Raw genomic sequence first — 19,573 nt, 5'->3', positions numbered from 1 at the left:
CCACTGCACTCCAGCCTGGGTAACAAAGCGAGACCCTGTCTAAAAGAAAAAAAAAAAGTAAGCAGAATGCCAACAAGAACCAGAGTAGGGGTTAACTAGGTCTCCAGAAACCTTTGCCGAGCTGATGGCACTCAGGTCACACTGTGGAAAGCACTGAGTAATAATCTGAATTACTCCCTTAATTTCAAATGAATTCTCCCAGTGGAGGACATTAGGGGTTTTTAAAGGTTGGAGCCATTTGTAAACACAATGCTTTAGGATTATCTGACTTAAATTTGCTTGCTTATGGTGCAGAGAAGAGACTAATTCAGTAGGTCTTTGAACTTATTTCTTCTTCCCATGTTTGCTTGCCATGTGTTTTCACAGGCTTTATCTCATTTAGTTCACTTATTTTTACCCCTGTGTTTACAGATTAGAAAATTGTGGCTCAGAAACATTCAATCAGTAAGTAGCAGAGCTAGAATTAAAACCTACTCCTTTCTGACTTGGAAGGTCTTTCCAAGTGTACAATATCACCTTCCTTGATTTGTTAATATCACCTTTAAAGGAACCCTTTTTCTGGGAATCCTTTTTAGCCATCCTTTTCACTACTACCTCAAGTGATTTTCCCTGGAAACTGTATTTCCCAAGGGCTCCTCCCTTCACACAGTTGTGAGCAGTTGACTTGAGCATCAGTGCTGTTATTCGTTTGTCTACTCAAGCAATATTTATCAGCTCTTTAATGTGTACTATGCACTGTACAAGGTGCTGTGTGTACAATGGTGGACAAACCTGCCTTCTTCATGCTGAATGTCTAGTGGGAAAGAGTAACATTAAACAAATCAGTGTGCAAATACATTTATATAATTAAAATTGATAGACCACTGGGAGATAAAAGGTTCTAGAACACCGAGTTATAAAGGATATTTTGGAGGGCTGTACCCAAATAAAACTGAATGTTGGCCAGGATCTTAGGTGATCACTTAGATCATGGGCCATAAAGGTCATTGCTGTGTCTGTGTGTTTGGAGTGTTTCTGTGTACTGAATGGGCCTGGCCAAATCCCTGACCTCGATCAGCTTTTCCTGAAGGGTCAGAGATAGCAAATGGAGAGCATGGGTGGATTTAAGTAAGTATAGTACCGCCATGGGAACAGAAACCTTAAATCCATTCTTTATGTCACCTGGAGTAACATTTTCATATGCAAAACATGACATACCAATAACCAGCAAAACGGAGCTGCCTTTGTTAGTGCAACCAGTTCCTCCACAGTGTAGAGAGGAGTTGATCAGATATAAAGCTTGAAAATTTTCATTTATTTGCAAGGATTTTGTCATAGATGCCAAACAGACTTTTCAGAATTTTAGGATACATTATGGGAAAGGCAATTTTTCCTGTCTTTTTTTTTTAGCCATGAGATTCAGGTTTAAGGCATATAGTATAATGGTTAAGAACATGGGCTTAAGAGTCAGAAAATTTGGATTTTATTCCAGTTTTGCACTCCTTACTTGCTCTGCAGTATTGGGCAGTTAATTTATCTTACTAGCTTCAGTTTTCCTCATCTATAAAATAACAAAAATAGCACCTAATTTATAGAGTTATTATAAAGTTTGAACATGATAATATAGGTAAAATTCTTAGTATAGTGGGTGAAAAATATTAAGTGTTTACGAGGTTACTATTACCTTGTTTTCTTTCTTCATGGCATTTATTATTATTTGAAATTACCTTATTTATCTTGCTTATTTCATGACTGTCTTTCCCACTCAGAGACCATGTTAGTCTTGTTCATTGCTCTACCCTCAAAATGGTGCCTGCAGTAGGTGCTTAGGAACTATTTGTCTAACAAATAATGGTTATCATTATTCATGCCTGTTCCAAGCAGGTGCTTTGGAAAGTCCAGCAGTGAACATTGCCCAGCCTCTGCTCATGTTTAGTGGGAGAGACAAGTAAGTCTATAGACTCGTGTCATCAGTGTCAAGGCCATGAGGCTGAATGTGCATTTTTAATGAAAACTTTTTCCCCCTGGGAGCTGGTAGTTGTAAACCTTCTATAAAAAGCCCATTACACAAATCCATTCAGTTCTCAAATGCTTTCGTAGCATGAGAAGCTGGTAAGTGTTTTTTGAGATGCGTACAATATGTTCCAATTTACTTTTTGTTAAACCTCACTTAAAAATAATTGAATTTTTTATTTAGTGCTGGAATTACACTAGGCACTTGCCAAATATTCCTAGATTCATGCTGGCATGCAGTGTTCATGTTCCTGTACTTCCTTTTCTTTCAGTAAGAGGCAAGGTTTCTAATATCTTTCCTCTCCTCTTCCAGGTCCAAGGAAAGGAAGTTGTCAGCAGAGAGAGCACTGGGAAACATACTGGAAACTGAACCCGCACGAAGAGTCTCAGAGCATCTTCATGTGACTTATGGTCCCAGTGTCGCCTCTAGGGTCACCAGCATCTAGAGGTGACACTGAGACCATAACTCACCTGTAGGTGCTGGTCTCTTATGGCATTAACACTCACAGTAAATCTTGTTACTATGAAACTCATAATTTGATTTTTTTCTAAACTTTTTGTTCTGAATTATTTATTAATGTTTAACTTCCATCACTTACATAGGAAATTTTTCAAAATAATTCCATACCATTCTCTTCATTTATTTTAGTAACCTCCTACAGGGCCAAATCGAAACTAGCAGAGAGGGTCACTCATTAAGTCTTTTGTGCCTCCCCCCAACCCACCCATGCATGAAACAGTTGAGATTTAGTGGTTGGTAGCTCCAGGATGCACATCCCATTTATTTAGTAGAAAAGCTTTCAGGACATCTTAACATTGCTTTGCTTCCTTTCCAGCTTAACATACAATCATACTGAATATCCTGACTAGGGTGAGAATTTCTTAGTAAATGAAGGCTGCTATTTAAGATTTTTGTTAGAACAGGTGAGTTTAAATAGATTTTCTCTAGGTCTGGGTGTTGATGACTTCCTAGGCAAAAAAAAACCCAGAAAAACTTGGATGGATTACACACACATACACATACACACACATATATATAACAGAACATATATATACATATATACATATATGTTCTGTTATGTATATGACCCTCTCTACTAATTTCCATTTGGCTCTGTGGGGGGTTACTAGAATTAATGAAGAGAATATGGAATTATTTTGAAAAATTTCCTATATAAGTGATAGAAGTTAAACATTAATAAATAACTCTTAGAACAAACGAAAAGTTTAGAAAAATATCAAATTATGAGTTTATGTTCTGTTCAGGACATCATGCCCTGTTCAGTTTTGGTCCACACACTCAGCTCCAGGAAGCATGGCTGGAGCCAGAATGTGACTAGCATTGTTATTATTTTCTCCCTGTAAATATATATATTATATATATATTATATATATATATTATATATAATATATATTATATATATATAATATATATAATATATATATTTATATATGTTAAGATGTTTTTTAAAAAAAGGTAGATTGCTGAAAGATAAATTGGACTTAGATCTTATTTCCTGCAACTATGAGAAACATGACACTATTGGTTGGTAGAAGAGGGTGTGAAAATCTTTGGGTACGAAAATGGTTATAATATAGAAAAGAGCATTAAAAACTTTGATAGGGGATGCCTTTCATAAAAGATCTCAGGCTCTTGCTGGCTCACACTTTATCAGGTGGAGAGAAACAGTTTAGCTCAGAAAACAATAGAAGGTATAACATTTATAATAATTTACATATCCAAAGATGTCCACATCCTCATCCCTGAAACCTGGGAATACGTTAGGTTATATGCAAAGGAGAATTGAGGCTGCAGATGGAATTAAGGTTACTAATCAGCTGACTATAAAATAAGGAGATTATGTTGGATTATCTGAGTGAGTCCAGAGTAATCACAAGGGTCCTTAAAAATGTAAAAGATGGAGGCAGAAGACAGAGAAAGAGATACGAGGATGGAAATGGGATCAGATAGATGCTATGTTGCTGGCTTTGAAGATGGAGGAAGGGGGCCTTGAGCCAAAGAATGCAGGCAGCCTCTTGAAGCTAGAAAAGGGGATTAAACAGATTCTCTTCTAGAACCTCTAGAAAGGAACACAGCCCTGACAACACCTTGATTTTAACCCATTGAGACCCTTGTTGGACTTCTGACTTACAGAACTATAAAATAGTAAATTTGTATTGTTATAAGCCACTAAGTTTGTAATAATTTATTCCAGCAACACAGATAAGAAACACAAGAAAAAAGGAATTCTTGTCAGGGAGATTGACTCTGAAAAATCTAGTGGCCGTAGGCTCAAGGATGTTGAAGGTCGGTGTCCACCCTCATCTTTGTTCTGTTCAGAACGTCATGCCCTGTTCAGTTTCGGTCCACACACTCAGCTCCAGGAAGCATGGCTGGAGCCAGAATGTGATGGGCATTGTTATTATTTTCTCCCTGTAACTATGCCTGTTACTTTGGATTAACCAGAAAAATTTAATCTGGTACTGTTCGAGAATTATATCCAACCATAATTACCTGAGGGAAAATGGAAATAAGTTCTCTTCCCTGCTGGGTTGGTGGCCTTTGGTAAATATTTATTTACTTTTGCCAAATGGACCCAACTCTCACCTGCCAGCACTATGGGAATTCTGGATGGGAACATGCGGCGACTGCAGAGCCTTAGCTTGTGGGACGACAGTGATGGTTTTGTTGAAGTAGACACTGAGGGGATGCTGTCAAAGACTTTGCCTCAGTTTATAACCAGGCTAGCTTTCTTTGCTTGAAATGGGATTTATAAGACCTAAGAGATGAAAATGTTTCCATGAAGTAGCTTGTTTTTTTATTTCACTTGGCAAAGGGAGGCAAGGACATGCAATTATCCTTTTTTTGAAAAGAATATCAAATTGCCCAGCAGGTTTGTTTTTTTTTTTTTAAGTGTGCTTACATTTGTAAACTACAAAACAAAACTGACGAGAAACTGAAATGTAATGGGTGGTAACTGAGTTAGTAACTGGACAGTTAGACATTCAGCTTTGATCATTTAAAGCAGTGTTTTTGACCATTTTTCAGCACTTGGTGGGAGTGATTGATCACAAACCCCTGTAAGAATGTCCCAAAAACTATGGACCTTCTCTCTAGAAAAAAGAGAATGTCACAATTTTTTTCATAAAATTTAAGGACTTCCCAGACTTCTGTAAATTCATCTAGAGACGCTGGGTTATGATCCCCTAGGCAAAGTGTCCCTAGCATGGTGACAGGGGATACATAGGCAGCCATTATGAATCAGGGGTGGGTGCTGATCCTAGCTTTATTATAACTGGAGCACAGATCTTAAGTGTGGCTCTGAAAAGTAAACCAATCAAATTAACTAAGATTACACTTCATGGTTCATTCAGGTAAATTTAATGGTTTTAGAAAGTATCTTGGGACATCTAAAAGGGGAAGATACTGGTGGTTTTGAGTTAATTTTATTTTTCATATCGCTATTCTCTTATTTGAAAATTTTTTTTACATTTATTTTTTTTGTGAACTTAGCTCTTGATAATGCTGTCAGGCCCCTAGTCCTGGGAACACAATTCTTTTGCCTTTGGCCTCTACCAAAGCTAACAGTAAGCACCCATTTAGATAAATTAATATTACATTGAGTTTTTGTAAGCTATAGGTGAAAAAGAAAAGTATTCTTTAAAATGACAGGATGCCATGATACTAAACTCATATTCATTGTATTTGATGTTACAAAGCATGTTTCATAAGATTTTGAAGAGCCCTGCAATAGCAACTTTTTGTGGTTAGGGTAAACTGAGCCACAGGCTTGTACTGATTTGTTAATAATGCATTAATTCATCTTAAGCCTGAAAAAAATCTAGACTCATGAACAGAGTCTGAGTGCTGCCTCCTCCCTACCCCCATCTACCAGTTTCTTCTGTTGTCCGTCATTGTAGCCGCATCCATTGCAGTGTACTAACAAGACGTGTTTGCAGTTGGTGGTTTAGCATTGTTATGAACTAGAAGTGGAAGGAGTAGCTACTGATGGGCCACCAAGCTCTGAGTACAGGAAACAGGCCAGAGAAAAGAAACAGATGACAGAGGCTTGGAATGGAAAATAGAAGAAACCTTATAGCAGGAGTGTGAGAGCCAACATACTTAAATAATTTTAAATCTGCGTGAGATATAAGTTGTGGGAAGAGAGACCTTTTTTTCTTTCCCTTGCATGAATAGTGTCCTTTTCTTGACCTCCTCTTTAGACAGTGTGGCTTAAGGGCTGGAAGGAAAGGTTATTCTCCAGGAAAATGTTACAGCATTTTGTAACTGTCAAGTGGGGCAGAAATATCAGGTACTCTTTTGCTGTTAATGTTGCCTTAAGTGTCAGGGACTTAGTATGGAGATATGTGGACAATGAAAGAACAAGGAAGGTGCAGTGTCCTTCACAGCAAAGGCCTAGAGGGGAGGAGGGCAGCTTTTTTTTGGGTCTTCTAGTTTTTTCCAGTCAGGGAAAAATGGCCTAGAGATCTAGCCCTCATAAATGGAAAGCACAGTATAGGGCTCTCGGCTCAATCTTCTTGGCCCCTTCCTTTCCTGCAAGAGAACAAGGAGTTTTTGCCTTGTTGTTTTTGACCTTTGTCTTTCCCCTTGAATAAGTAACTTCACAGTGATAACAAGACCTTTCCAAGGTAGGCTTGGTGGCTGTGACCCAGTTCTCAGGTCAGACTTGGCGGAGAGATGCCTGCCATGGAGGATATTATTCAGAGTAATTAAAACCACACTTCTTGCTGATCTGTGGAAACAGTCCAAAGTCTTCACTAAGGTTTTCACCAGACATCTGCAGGCTATTTCACCCATGTCATTCTCCTGAGTCAAGGTCAGCTTCTGAACATTTTTTTCATACCTGACCTGTGTTCTTTTGGGTCAGTTACAGAAAAATGCCTAAGATGTTCTGAGGCCAGCGTTTATTAGAAAAGATTCCCAGGAGTCCTTGAGTCAGCAGCTTCATGTGAGGTCTTTCTTTCCTTTACTTCCTCCTTTCTGTTCTTTCACTATCCCCAGTAAAGTACCTCCTTCCCAACTCTTCCCACCCCAGCCTTTCTTTTATTCGTGGTAGAAGAGGGTGTGTATTAATTCATTGAGCAAATATTGTCTACTTTGTGCAGGCTCTATTCCAGGCTCAGTAGAAGTAGCAATAAGAAAAATAGAAGAGTAAAACCAGAGTCCTTGCCACGGCCTACCAGGCCCTCAGCATCTGTCCTTGTCACCTCCATGCCTCCTTTTCTATTCACGCTCACTCAGCTCTGCCCCTCATTGGCCTCTTAATGTTTCTTAGAAACATCCTTCTGCCACTCTTCCAAGGCCTTTGCAGTGGCTCTTCGGACTGCTTAGAAGGCTCTTTCCCTGGAGATCTGCAGGGCCCACCTGCTCACTTTCTGGAGAGTTTACTTAGTTTTCACATTCACATTGGGCCTTCCCCAAATACCCAACCTCTGGCCCTCCATTATACCAGGTCACCCTGACCTGCTTTATTTCTCTCCATTGCACTTTTCACTTTCTGACTTAGTATATATTAACTAAATATTGTTGTCTGTCTCCTCCGCACTACCATGTATACTTCGTGAAAACAGAGACTTTGGTTTGTTTGCTGCTGTATCCTCAATGTCTAGAATAGTACCTGTACATAGTCCTTAGTAAATAATCCTCATTGAATAAGGACTAAATGAGTGAAAGAATGAATGATGGAATAAATGAACGAAAGGCTCACTATAGCTTGTATGGTAGGGAGTGATTCAGAGGCTGGTTGCTGAATGCTGACTGTCATGGCTGAAACCCCTGCTGCACGTATTAGTTGTATCTTTGAGGGCATGTTACTTAATTTAAGCCTTCTGGGCCTCATTTTTCTCATCTGTAGAATAGGAATAAGAATAACATCACTCTATAAAATTATAGGAGAACTAAACCAAGCCGTCACGTAAAGCCCTTAGCACAGTACCTGGCATGTAGTAAGTTCTCAATAATTATTAACTGCTATTATTATTGGATCATTTGCCAGAATCAAGCAGAGCCTGAGAGATTCTTCAGGATCACCCGCCTCCTGATCTGGTGTTACTGAGACTTTCCTGTTGGGGAGCAAAAGTTAGCAACGGCCCCCACTAGAGAGACCGTCCCTGGGTACAACTTTATCTAAGGGTTTCTTTGAACCACAGATACACCTGGTCCTCCCCTTCAAACACGTATAAAACACTTCATCTTACCAGATAGGCTACAAAGAATACAGACATCCTCTCTGGAAATAACTGTTTCCTGTTTAAATATTTAGCAACCAGTTAAACATTGTACTGGTTTTTTCTTTCCCTTTTCTATTACTTTTTAGGCTGCAGTAAATAATTGCTTAAGGCTGCACTTTAGGAGACATTTGTAAATTTTTCTTTTGCCTTGTGATAGCAGAGAAAACCATGTCAAAAGTCATTCTGACAATTTGTATTTTAAGTTTTATGAGTTACCATTTAAAGAAGAGCAGTTGGTCATCGGTAAGCCTTCTTAAGAGGTTGGAGCTTTGATCTTAAATCCTAGGGAGGCTTTGCAGAAATTGGACAGGACATTGTTGACAGGTTTGTCAGTAGCTATTCTACGGCCATTAATTAAACACACACACTCATACACACACTTTATTTACTACCCTGGAATAAGTGAATTGAACTTGACTTTGATTTTTGATGGGAAGCTATGAGAGGGTCCAGGAAAACATCAAAGGAACCTTCTTAATCTAGTAGGACTGACTCTCAAAGGACCTAGCCTGAACATAAGAGTTCTGGATTCCAACACTAGTCTAGTTTCTTTCCTGTAAAGCACTAATTCTCCTTAATGATAAGAAAGGTGCAGGGATGGCCTGGCATGTTGGCTTATGCCTGTAATCCCAGCACTTTGAGGGGCCAAGACGGGAGGATCACTTGAGCCCAGAAGTTCCAGACCAGCCTGGGCAACAGAGTGAGAGCTTGTCTCTACAAAAAATAAAAAAAATTAGCCAGGCATGGTGACATGCATCTGTGGTCCCAGCTAGTGCCTGTGGTCCCAGCCTCTCAGGAGGCTGAGGTGGGAGGCTTGCTCAAACCTAGAAGGACAAGGCTACAGTGAGCCATGACTGTGCCATAGCACTCCAGTCTGGGCAAGAGAGTGAGACCCTGTTTCAATGGGAAAAGAAAAAAAATTAAGAAAGGTGCAGGGGCAAATAATCATCTCCATTCCAGTCCATTAAGTTCCACAAGGTTACAGGCTCTTTCCTTTTATCTCACTTCTAAAAGACTTCTTTGGAATAGTGTATATACTTTTGTTTTGCATTTTAATAGTTTTTATCTTTAAGATCTCAACTTTAACATCTTAAAACTTTTTTTCTTTTTAATTGTAGATTTTTGGAATAATCACAGCTATCTTAAAACTTTTATGCTCCTAAGCCCTTAGAAGTGAGGGCTTGATACTTGTAGAAGCATAAATAAGGCCAGATGATGCCTTTGCAGAGGCAAATCTGAACCTAGTAGTTGGGAGGTCCATTACTGCATCTGCTTCTGAAACCCCAATAGAGCACTAGCAACAAGTAGCCATCGCATGCCTGTTGGGTGCCAGGCACTAAAGAGTTGGGTGCCAGCTCTAAAGAGTAGTGAGCAAAAAGAAAACATCCTGCTCTGCTGGAGTTTATTTTCTAATGGACAATTAACACAACAACAAAATTAACTACATAATATATCAGAAGGTGTTAAAAGCCACAGAGAAAAATAAAGGAGGGACGGGGCTGATATTACAGTTGGTTTGTATTTTAAATAGGGCAGTCTGGAAAGGCCTCACTGATAAAATGATAGCTGAGCAAAGACCTGAGGAGCTGAGAGAGTGAGCCCTTGGCGCAGGTGTGGGAGGAGGCAGTAGCAGGCACAGATTCGGAGGCAGGAGGATGCCCAGTGTGTGGGTGAAGCAGGGAGGAGGCTGGTGAGGCTGGAAAGGGAGTAAGGGCTGAGGAATTGTAGGAGGCGTGGGAGGAGGTCTCTGCAGATCATTTAGGGCCTTGTGAGACACGTAAGACTTTGGCCTTTTCTCAGAGTGAGATGGGAGTCATGGGAGGGTTTCTCCCTTTTTCTTTTCTCTTCTTCTTCTTCTTATTTTTTTTTTGTTTTTTGTTTTTGAGAGACAGCGTCTTGCTATGTGTTGCCCACGCTAGGCTTGAACTCCTGGGCTCGGGAGATCCTCTTGCCTCAGCCTCTTGAGTAGCTGGGATTGCAGACATGTGCCACCATGCTTGGCTTTTTGTGAGAGGGTTTTGAGTGGAGCAGTGACATGATCTGATCTACATAAAGCAGGATTGCTCTGGCTGCTGGGCAGAAGCTGGGGACCATTTAGGTGGCTGTTGTATTGATTTAGGCTACACTTGATTTACATTATCCAAGATAGTGTAGTTGGAGCCAGGGTGGAAGCAATGGAAGTGATGAGAAGTGTTTGGATTCAGTATATATTAGAAGGACAGAGCAAAAAGGATTTCCTGATGGGTTGGGTGGAGAAGAGTTGGTATGTCTGCAAGATTTGAGCCTCAGCAACTGGGTCGTGTGCTCTGCCACACACTCCTTTTTATCCATGACCCTTATTGGTGTCCAAGTTATTATCAAGCAGTCACTCTGATTCCAGTTGCGAAACTGTAGACACTCTGGTAGCCAGGAGAAATACTTCTGTGGTCTTCTGGGCCATTGCTCAGAAGATGCTACCAGGTTAGTTAATGAGAGAGAACTTGGCTCACCAGTGTAAGTTACTTAGTCTTTCTTGACACCTTCTCATTATATGTTTGGCATCACATTCTGGGGAGGAACTGTGATAGGTGTTGGTGCCATCCAAACCTGCACCTCAGCTCTGAGTCTGAAGAATGCAGGAAAAGAGCAGAAGAGTAGGAGAAGCTAAAGCAAAAATAAAGAATAGAGAGATCTGGAAACTTTTAGTATAAACCACTTTGAAAAGAAGACTGTCAGGAGCAGTAAAATGTGTATCTTTCCCTGGTGTTTTCCCTTTTTATATCTACCTTTCATAGCTTCCAGTTGAAAGATAAAAAGATGTGATATTTCCACAATAACCAGAGTGGGAATTAATGGACTAACAAGGAATGTAACAAAAACAAAGATTAAGTCCCACATTTAGTCATTGAGAGATGGCAAGAGAAGAGTTTATGGATCCTTCTAGTCAGATACATAGAAGATACACTGGCTTTCCAAGATCCCACTCTTGCTTGCACCCACCGTAATCTCTCCTACTTAAATAAACCACCAAGCCTGCTGTGAGAGAGTACGAGGACATAGTTTACTATGATGTTGGCCAAGGATAGAGCTGAAAAATCTCACCCTGTTTATTTATTAGGAATCTTGTTTTCCATCCTTGCCTTGCTCACATGGGGTTGAGTAAATCTTAATCTGAGTTCTTATCTCAGGAAGAGCAAAGGGTAGCCCTGGAAGCCTTCTAAATAGCAGGTGCAGGACAGAATGAAGAGGAAAAGAGAGGGTGGAGACCAGTGGAAAATATCTTTGGGAGGCCAAGAAATCCATAAGGCTGATGAGCTAGAGAAAGGAGCAGGTGGATGGGTGAGCTGGTGCCTAAGGGCGCAAACTGGAACCTACCGGGATGGGATGATAGGGAGACCAGATGGACTGGCATTGGGTCAAACCAGATGGTGGGCTTTTATTTTTAAAAGGATTTGTAAGTCCTAGGAACAAGGAACCATAAGGGTACTGGGGCCTTTAATCCCATTAGTAGAAAACAAAAGTGTGCTCTTTAAAAATGTAAACTCATCAATTATAGAATTTATCAAAACTTTGGGACAGACAACTCACTTGTGAAACCCCAAGGAATCTCTGGATTCTGTATTGATGGAAGGAGAAACTGAAGAAATAGTCTAGGCATTATAAGTTAATTAAAGACTCATCCTTAATAATTTAAAGTGCATTTACTATGTTTACAGTCCAAGCCAAACAAAATATGATATATTTGTATGAAATAGGCTGGCTCACATGTGGAGTTGGGAGAACAGCTAGCAGCTTAAGTAGGGACTGATGAATTATTGAGTAAATTTTGAGTTGGTAGTGAGAAAACTTTTAAAATTTAAACATCTATTGCTTTCCCAAAAATCAGACCCCTGCACCCCACCTCCCCAGTTGCTGTGTCTAGAGCAACCTGGCCTCAGTATAGCTACAGCTGCTCTCCTGGTTGCTAAGACATGAGAGCTTTTACTGTAGTCCTCGTCTCTATCCCAGCCTTAATTTTAGGGTCCAGAGCTATTTCCATAATCCCTCTATAACGGACTTATTTTCAAGGAGACCAGACTCTTAGGTGTAGCCTGGAGCCATCAGTTTGTGCTCCCGTGTGGCATGAGTGTGGATGCTGTGCCTGCAGAGCCATGTGTCCCTTGCATAGACATGCAGAGGGGTTGGACAGGAGGGTTTGGTGTGCTACAGAGTTCATGAGGAATCTGCCTTCTTCGTATTATGTAATAGCCGATTATCCTGCTGATAGGAACACTCTAATCTAAAAAAGTCAATAAATGTTAAGTGTTAATATTAAGAGAAGGTTTTAAGTAGTGTGATTAGTTGTTAAATAACTTTTCTGTTTAGAATATGCAGATATATCCATTAAGTAACTATCAATAATACAGCATCATTTTCAATGCTATTTCATAGATATATCTTTCCTTAATTACTTCTGAAAAGTATAACTGTCACTTTGTAGTTGAAGTTGAATAGAGTTGCTTTCCAACACCACTGACTGTTTTTGCTTGCTTGTTCATTATTATCTCTACAGGTATGGAAACCTGACAAGCCCAAACTGTGAAGAAGATGGAAGCCAAAGTTCATCAGAGTCCAAAATGGTGATCAGGAAGTGAGTCTCCCTTTTCTTTGCATTCTAAGCTCTCAGTCACGACAATATCTTAAAGTAGTTTAGTAGAGTATTTTATTCCTTTGAATGTTGCCATGATTTTTTTTGCATAATGCATACAGAGGCTTATTTTTTGATTACCTTACAATATTCATTTATGCATCCAGTGAAAGTATCTTAAGTAACCACTGTCTGCCAGGCATTGTGCTAAGGTATACAAAACAAACAAGTGAACAAAGCAAATGAACAAAATAAACAGTCCCAGCTCATAAAAAGTGTGTATTTTACCAGAAAGAGACAAAGAATACACACAAAAAAGTGAAGAAGAATGAAGCAGGGTCTGAGGGCTGGAGCGTTTGGTTACGTGTAGGGTGCCCAGATTGGGCTGTCTGGTCTGTTGGCACTGGAGCACGCCGAAATGAGGTGCGCCCTGAGCCTTGCAAATAGCCAGGCAGACAGACCACGGGAAAGGCTCTGAGGCAGGAGCGGTGTTTGAGAAACAGCAGGGAATTGCATGTGGCCGGAGCGCGTGCTAGGGGATAAGCACTGTGAGGTGGTGCAGCAAGGTGGCCACTCACAAGGGGACTCCATAGGAACTTGGGGAAAGATGTTGAATTTGATTCTGAGGACGATAAGAAGCGCTTAGAAGGTTTTGAGAAGAGTGCTGTGGTCTGACATATCTTAAAAGACCCGCTCTGGCTCTGTGTCCAGAAAGTAGCCTGTGGCAGTGTGGCTGGGGGCAAGGGTGGGAGCAGGGAGCCTGGTCAGGACCCTCCCAAGAGTCCAGATGAGGGCTGCTGGTGGTGCGGGCTGGGGCAATAGCAGTGAAGGTGACCAGACTTTGCAGAGATCTTCCAGGTGTTGGTGGCAGGACGAGCTGGAGTGCATGGGCTGTGTGAGAGAACAAGAGGAAGCCAGATGCTTCCCAGGGTTGCGGTTTGAGCAGCGGAGAGACAGGACCTTGGCTTTATAAAACAAGGAAGATCGAGGGAGCAGGTTTAATGGGGAGTGTGTATCAGAAATTTAGTCACAGACATAATTAGCTCAGTCTAGATTTCAGGGAGAGTCATGGAATGGAGGTATAAATTTGGATGTCTTTAGTTTATACATGGTATTTAAAGCTATGAGACTGAATGTGGCTTCCTGGGAACTAAGGGCAGATAGAGAAGAGAAGATCCAGAGACTGAGCCTGGTTCCTTGGGTGTTTAGAGTTAGGGAAGTAGAGCATCTGGCAGAGGAGACTGGAACAGAGCAGCTTTGGGGAAGGATGGGGGAGGAGAAAAAAGAAGTTGTTGTGTCCCAGAAGACAAGCAAAGAAAGGATTTCAAGGAGGGAGTGACCAACCCCCTCCAGTGCTGCCCACAGATCGAGTGTGAGGGTCTGAAAAGTGACTCCTCCTTTGCAGTGCCGCGGTCTTTGGTGACTTGACAAGTGCAGTTTGGTGGATGGAAATGTGGGCAAGAGAGAATGAAGGGGATGAAGTGGGGACAGTGAGTCTTGTTAGAGGAGGAGCTTTGCTGCAAAGGGGAATAGAGAAATGGATGGAAGATGGGGTATTTTTTTGGTAGTATATGTGTTTTTTAAAAGATGGAAGATATTTTATGCTGATGATAATGTCCTGTGAGAAAACATCCATGATACGGGGGTGGGGGCCATTGTAGGGGTGATGTTCTTGAGTAGATGGAATGTGCACCTGGGTGCCTGAAACCACTAGTGTTAAATACTCGTTTTGGGGCCAAAAGTCTGGGGGGAATCCTGTGGAATTTTTAACTCCTCAGAAGAGTTACTGATAGACTCCTTTCTTCAGGAGCTAGGGATGTGAAAGTAGAAAGCTGAGTATCTTTTTTAACTCCTGAGTTAGGTTCCATGTAGTTTTACAGTTTTATTCAGTGGATCATAACTTTCCAGAAAACCAGACATACCAGTGTAGGTATTTGAATGTCAAGCACAAGGTACAGTGGGAGGAACAATTCTTTTGTTTTTAGAAGGGCTTGGGGAAGGCCTCTTGGAGGAGGTTACCTTTGATCTGGGCCCTGAAGCATGGTGAAGATTTTGTTGGTAGAGCCGTCCGGGTATAGGAAACAGTAGGACCAAATTGGGCAAATGCAATTTTCATGGAATTTTGGGGAACAACACAGAATTGGTGTGGCTGCTTCATAGAGTACATGTTAGGTGAGAGGGGAGTCAGTGGAGCTGAAGCTAGATTGTACTTACTTCATGAAGGGCATTAATTTCTTGCAGGAGAGTTTGGACTTTCCCTGGTAAGCAGTGGGCCGTCAGCAGTAATGAATTTTTATAGGAGGGAAACAATATAATCTAAAAGGTGATTTTTCAGAATGGGTTAGACATAGAGCCTTCTCGCTCAAAGTGTGACCGTGGACCTATAGCATCAGCATCTCCTGGGTGGGAGCTTGTGAGAAATGCAGACGCTCAGGCCCCACTCAGACCTAATGGATTAGAATCTGCATTTTAACAAGATTCTCAAGTGATTCCTAAGCACTTTAGAGTTTTGAGACTCATAGGAGTCTATGAAAACTCACTAAGATAATTATTTTTTTAGAAGAGCCTTTTTATAATGGACATTTTGGAGCATATACAAAAGGAGAGATACTGTAAGAATTGAGTGTAATCTAGACTTATGAGCAGATTCAGAAATGGGCGTGTTATTATGCACATATTTTGGAACTCAGTCCAATCTACAGCTACCATTCAATTAGCCACCTGAACACTCTGAGGAGAGTCACAATCTGAAAAATATCCAGAGCTGGCTGGGCATGGTGGCTCATGCCTGTAATCCCAACACTTTGAGAAGCCCAGGAGGGAAGATCACTTAAGGCAGGAGCTCAAAACCAGCCTGGGCAACATAGTAGAACTCTGTCTGTACAAAATTTTTTTTTTTAAAATTGCTGGGTATGGTGGCACATGCCTGTAGTCCCAGTTACTTGGGAGGCTGAGGCAGGAGGATTGCTTGAGCCTGGGAGGTTGAGGCTGCTGTGAGCCGTAATCATGCCACTGCACCCCAGCCTGGGCAACAGAGTGAGTGAAACCTTGTCTTAAAAATAAATAATAATAAAAAAAAATCCAGAGCTTCTCTGTCCCATGAGGTGTTTTGAGATAAAATAGATTTTTTGGGAAGTAGCAGTTAAGAAAATTGTACCCTGGGTATGAAGAGTCATGTTCATTCTTTTAAAATCTCGTTCGAATTCATTGTATACCAGGAACACTAATGTGAATGAAACTCCAAACTAAGCTGTTTTAAAGGGTTTTAGAGTTTTAAGCATATGAGGGCTTAACAAAGAGCCTCACACAGAACTCCCCTGAGGGGTCCATCCTCTGGGGACAATGGTCCTTTCCTAAAGTCTCACAATAACTTGGTGGAAAGTTCTTGACCCTTTTCCTCAGACTGAGTTGCCTTTTAAAAAATTATGCCTGATGAAAATATGCCACTTTATCTTATAATGGGTCTCTCTGTCCTACAGATTCTGGAATGTTAAAATCCCTTCTTACTGGTGACCTCTTTCTTCCTTCCATTTCCCTTTCTTCTGTCTTTCTCTCTGTTTTTTCCCCACATCTTTTATTGTTTTGCATCTCACTTCACTATTATTTTTTGGCTCTCTTTTTCTGAAACTATCCTTCTCCTGATCATTTCTGTGCCTACATAGGGTCACTGCTTTGTCTTTGTCTTTGTGAGAGGAAATCAGGGAAGCACCTTCTCGCATCTGTATGTAATGTATCGCAAATTTCCTGGTCATCCCAGACATCTGGCATCTGACTTGCAGCAATGATTGAGGGCTTCCTGATGACCAGTAGATGTGTAGGAGCTATGGCAGTGGTTCTCAACAGGGCGATTGTTATCCTCCAGAGGACATTTGCCAATGCCCTACAGACGTTTTGGTTGTCTCAACTTGGTGGAGGGATGCTATTGGCAACTAATGGGTAGAGGCCAGGGATGCTGCTAAATGTCCTATAGCATGTGAAAGTTTCTTGTATCGGTTTGAACCCTAAAAACGCGCCAACAGACAACACGAGGCGGTGTGGAGCAACACATTGTTTTAATGAGTGCCTGGGTGCAGGCAGGCTGAGACCTAAAATGGCATCAGCCCCAAGTGAGGACGGGACAGGGGCTTTATAGTCCTCTGTAAACAGGAAGTGTCCCAGTCTGGCGTGACTGCTACGTAGTACCTGGACGGCCTCTTTCTCAGTCTTCAGGGGTACGTGTCTTCAGGCCAGGGTAGTTGTCTTCCGGCCAGGGTAGGTGTCTTCCAGCCCGCTGTCTTCCTGCTTCTGCTATCTTGCTGACGCGTGCTGCTGGCGCAAGTGGCCTTGAGCCTTGGGACTGGGCCTGAGAAGGGAGGAGTTACTCATCCCTTCAAGCTTTCAGGCCTGGGGGAGAATCTTTCAGCATGTACAAAGCAACTCTCCTCCACCCCAACAAGGAATGATCTGACCTTAAATGTCAATAGTGCCTAAGTAAGAAACCCTGCTATATAGTGTTGAGGCTCTAGTTCTCAAGTGAAATTGTCTTTGTGAATACCTAACATATATAAAAATAGGAGCAGACCTATTTGGAAATTTCTTTATTTGTGTCTCTTTTTATAAGTAGCTGAATCAAATGTGGAAGTGATCCAGAGGCAGCCACATGGAGAGGGAAAGGCCCTGGTGAAGGAGCCTGGAGAACTCAGATCCTGCTCCTTCTCTATCACTCTGTCACTTATCAGTCATCTGACCTTGGCTTAGTCACTTCACCTCCCTTTGTTTCTGTTTCTTCACCTGAAAAATGAGTGCTTGGAATAAATGCTCGCTGAGGTCCTTTTAAGTTCAGTGATGTCTCAGATAAAATTTATTTAGCTTTTTCTTTCTCTCAAAAAATGAATAACCGAAACAGACATGGTCTACACAGCATAGTGGACTTTTGAGAGTACAGTACCTTCGACCACTTTTCTCTGTTGGAAAGCGTGTTACCAGTTTTGAAGAGACAGGAAGAAACACATACACAAGCTTTGTTTTTTATTAGTCATGGCATCACAGCTGCTCACTGGGGTCATGAATAAAGAGCTGAGCTAAAGCATTGTCTTGTGGGAGTAAGGCAAGGAGTGGCAAAATGCCCATTGTTTTCTTTTGCTATGAATCTGTTCTCTTGTGATTTCAGGTGGAAAACCGACAGCAGGAATCCAATGACATTCAAGAAGTAAACATCCTGTTTAGGGCAGTTGCCTTCAGTTTTGCAGACCTGGGTGGAGGAGCAGGTGGGGACAGGGACTCACTATTGGATTTAACCATGAACAGAAAAATGCCCAAATATTGTTTGCTTTCCCGTTTTTGCTGTAAAGCAAAGAGCAACCCTTACATTTTATACAGGCTCCAAAGTACCAAGCAAAATCTTTCCTGTATTTCCAAATATGGATTTAAACCTTTCAGAGGGTAAAAGAACTTTAAAGAAGGAAAACGTGGAAATACAGATGAAGCATTCAAGATGAAAAATTGGTTTCTGATGTCTTGGACCACAACCGACTAGTGTTCATGCATTTAAAAAAGTATCAGATTGTGCAGGGACTCCCACATGCAGAGTACTTGTAATTCCAGTCCAGAGTTCAGGCTTTGTACAATGTCAGGACCCTCTAAAGTTATCTGGCTAAAACAAGAATGTCTTCAGTTGCAAAGGATTCAACTTCCGAGGCTTCTGGATGTTGAAATCTTTGCCTCACAGTGATTTCTGATGGTAGGGCTAGACTGATTATATAAGGTGTGCCACATTTATTTCTAGGATCCCTAAACTGGCCACTATTTATCAATTAGGAAATTCACTTTCTATGACAGAAGAAAACATTTCTGCCTATATTCATTCTACCCGTGCCCTTTTCCTGCTGACATTTTTACACGATAAAATGCTATCTTTTTAAATAACAAAATCTGAACCAGATGGAAAAAGCAAATTGTCTCTAGGGCAGATTTATTACAGTCATTGAATTCAGAAATGAAGAGAATGTAAAGAAGGGATATTAACCATATAGAGCTTTTACAACACGAATCTTCATTCTCTGAATTTTATATGAGATGACCATATCTCCCTCTCTCTATATATAACTTTATTTAAAGAGATTTAAAACTTCTCAAGAAATGATGCTTTATTTCTTTCCTTTAATGACTATTATAAGGCTGAAATTGTTTCTGTTTTCTTTTCTTTAATTGAATCTCATCAGTTTCCTTCTGGAATGCCAAGTTTTGTTTTCTCAAACTCTCTACCATAGTAGTACTTCAAATTGTTGAAATCGTTCTGCTTTCATTTCCACATATTCAGAAGATACATACATTGTTCTTGTAATCTTTTCCCAGAAGTTGTAAACAGTGACACCAAATTTCAGTCACTGGTAAAGGATCATGTAAATAGTAGTAATCCAAGACACTGGACACACTTTAAAGAAAAAGGATAGGAGTTAAAGGAAGTTGGCTGTGTTACATTACTGCCTCAGAAACTTCACAATGGAAAGTTAAAAAAATCTTCCCAGAGAGTTTGCAATCAATATTCATTCCTGCAAATTCAGATGCCCTAAGAAGGCAATTGAAATTAATTGGAGTGATTATAACAAAAATGGGGAAAAGGAGGAGGGGTGAAGAACAGCAAAAACAAGATTTAAAACTCCAATTTAGAAGAATTAAAGGTTATAATGTGAAGGGAATTTTTTTTTTAAAGTGAAACAAAAGAAATGAAGAAGTGATATGCCA

General features: G+C 40.8%; 1 protein-coding gene across 4 annotated transcripts in view; it reads left to right on the top strand.

Annotated features, from left to right (window-relative positions):
- RGL1 (ral guanine nucleotide dissociation stimulator like 1) overlaps positions 1-19,573 on the top strand; it is a 282,899-nt gene that overhangs the window by 207,474 nt on the left and 55,852 nt on the right. For 3 of the 4 annotated variants that reach the window (XM_030818761.1, XM_030818759.1, XM_030818760.1), the window contains one exon: positions 12,776-12,853. In XM_030818761.1, the coding sequence (XP_030674621.1) occupies positions 12,776-12,853 (78 nt within the window). Of the gene's footprint in view, positions 1-4,957; positions 5,581-12,775; positions 12,854-19,573 lie in introns of those variants that run through there. The other variant, XM_030818762.1, reaches the window with a different exon arrangement.

This window comes from Nomascus leucogenys, chromosome 9, assembly GCF_006542625.1.
Source record: "Nomascus leucogenys isolate Asia chromosome 9, Asia_NLE_v1, whole genome shotgun sequence".
Taxonomy (NCBI): Eukaryota; Metazoa; Chordata; class Mammalia; order Primates; family Hylobatidae; genus Nomascus; species Nomascus leucogenys.
The sequence above is the reverse complement of the archived record's forward strand: the minus strand, read 5'-3'. Positions and strand labels throughout refer to the sequence as shown.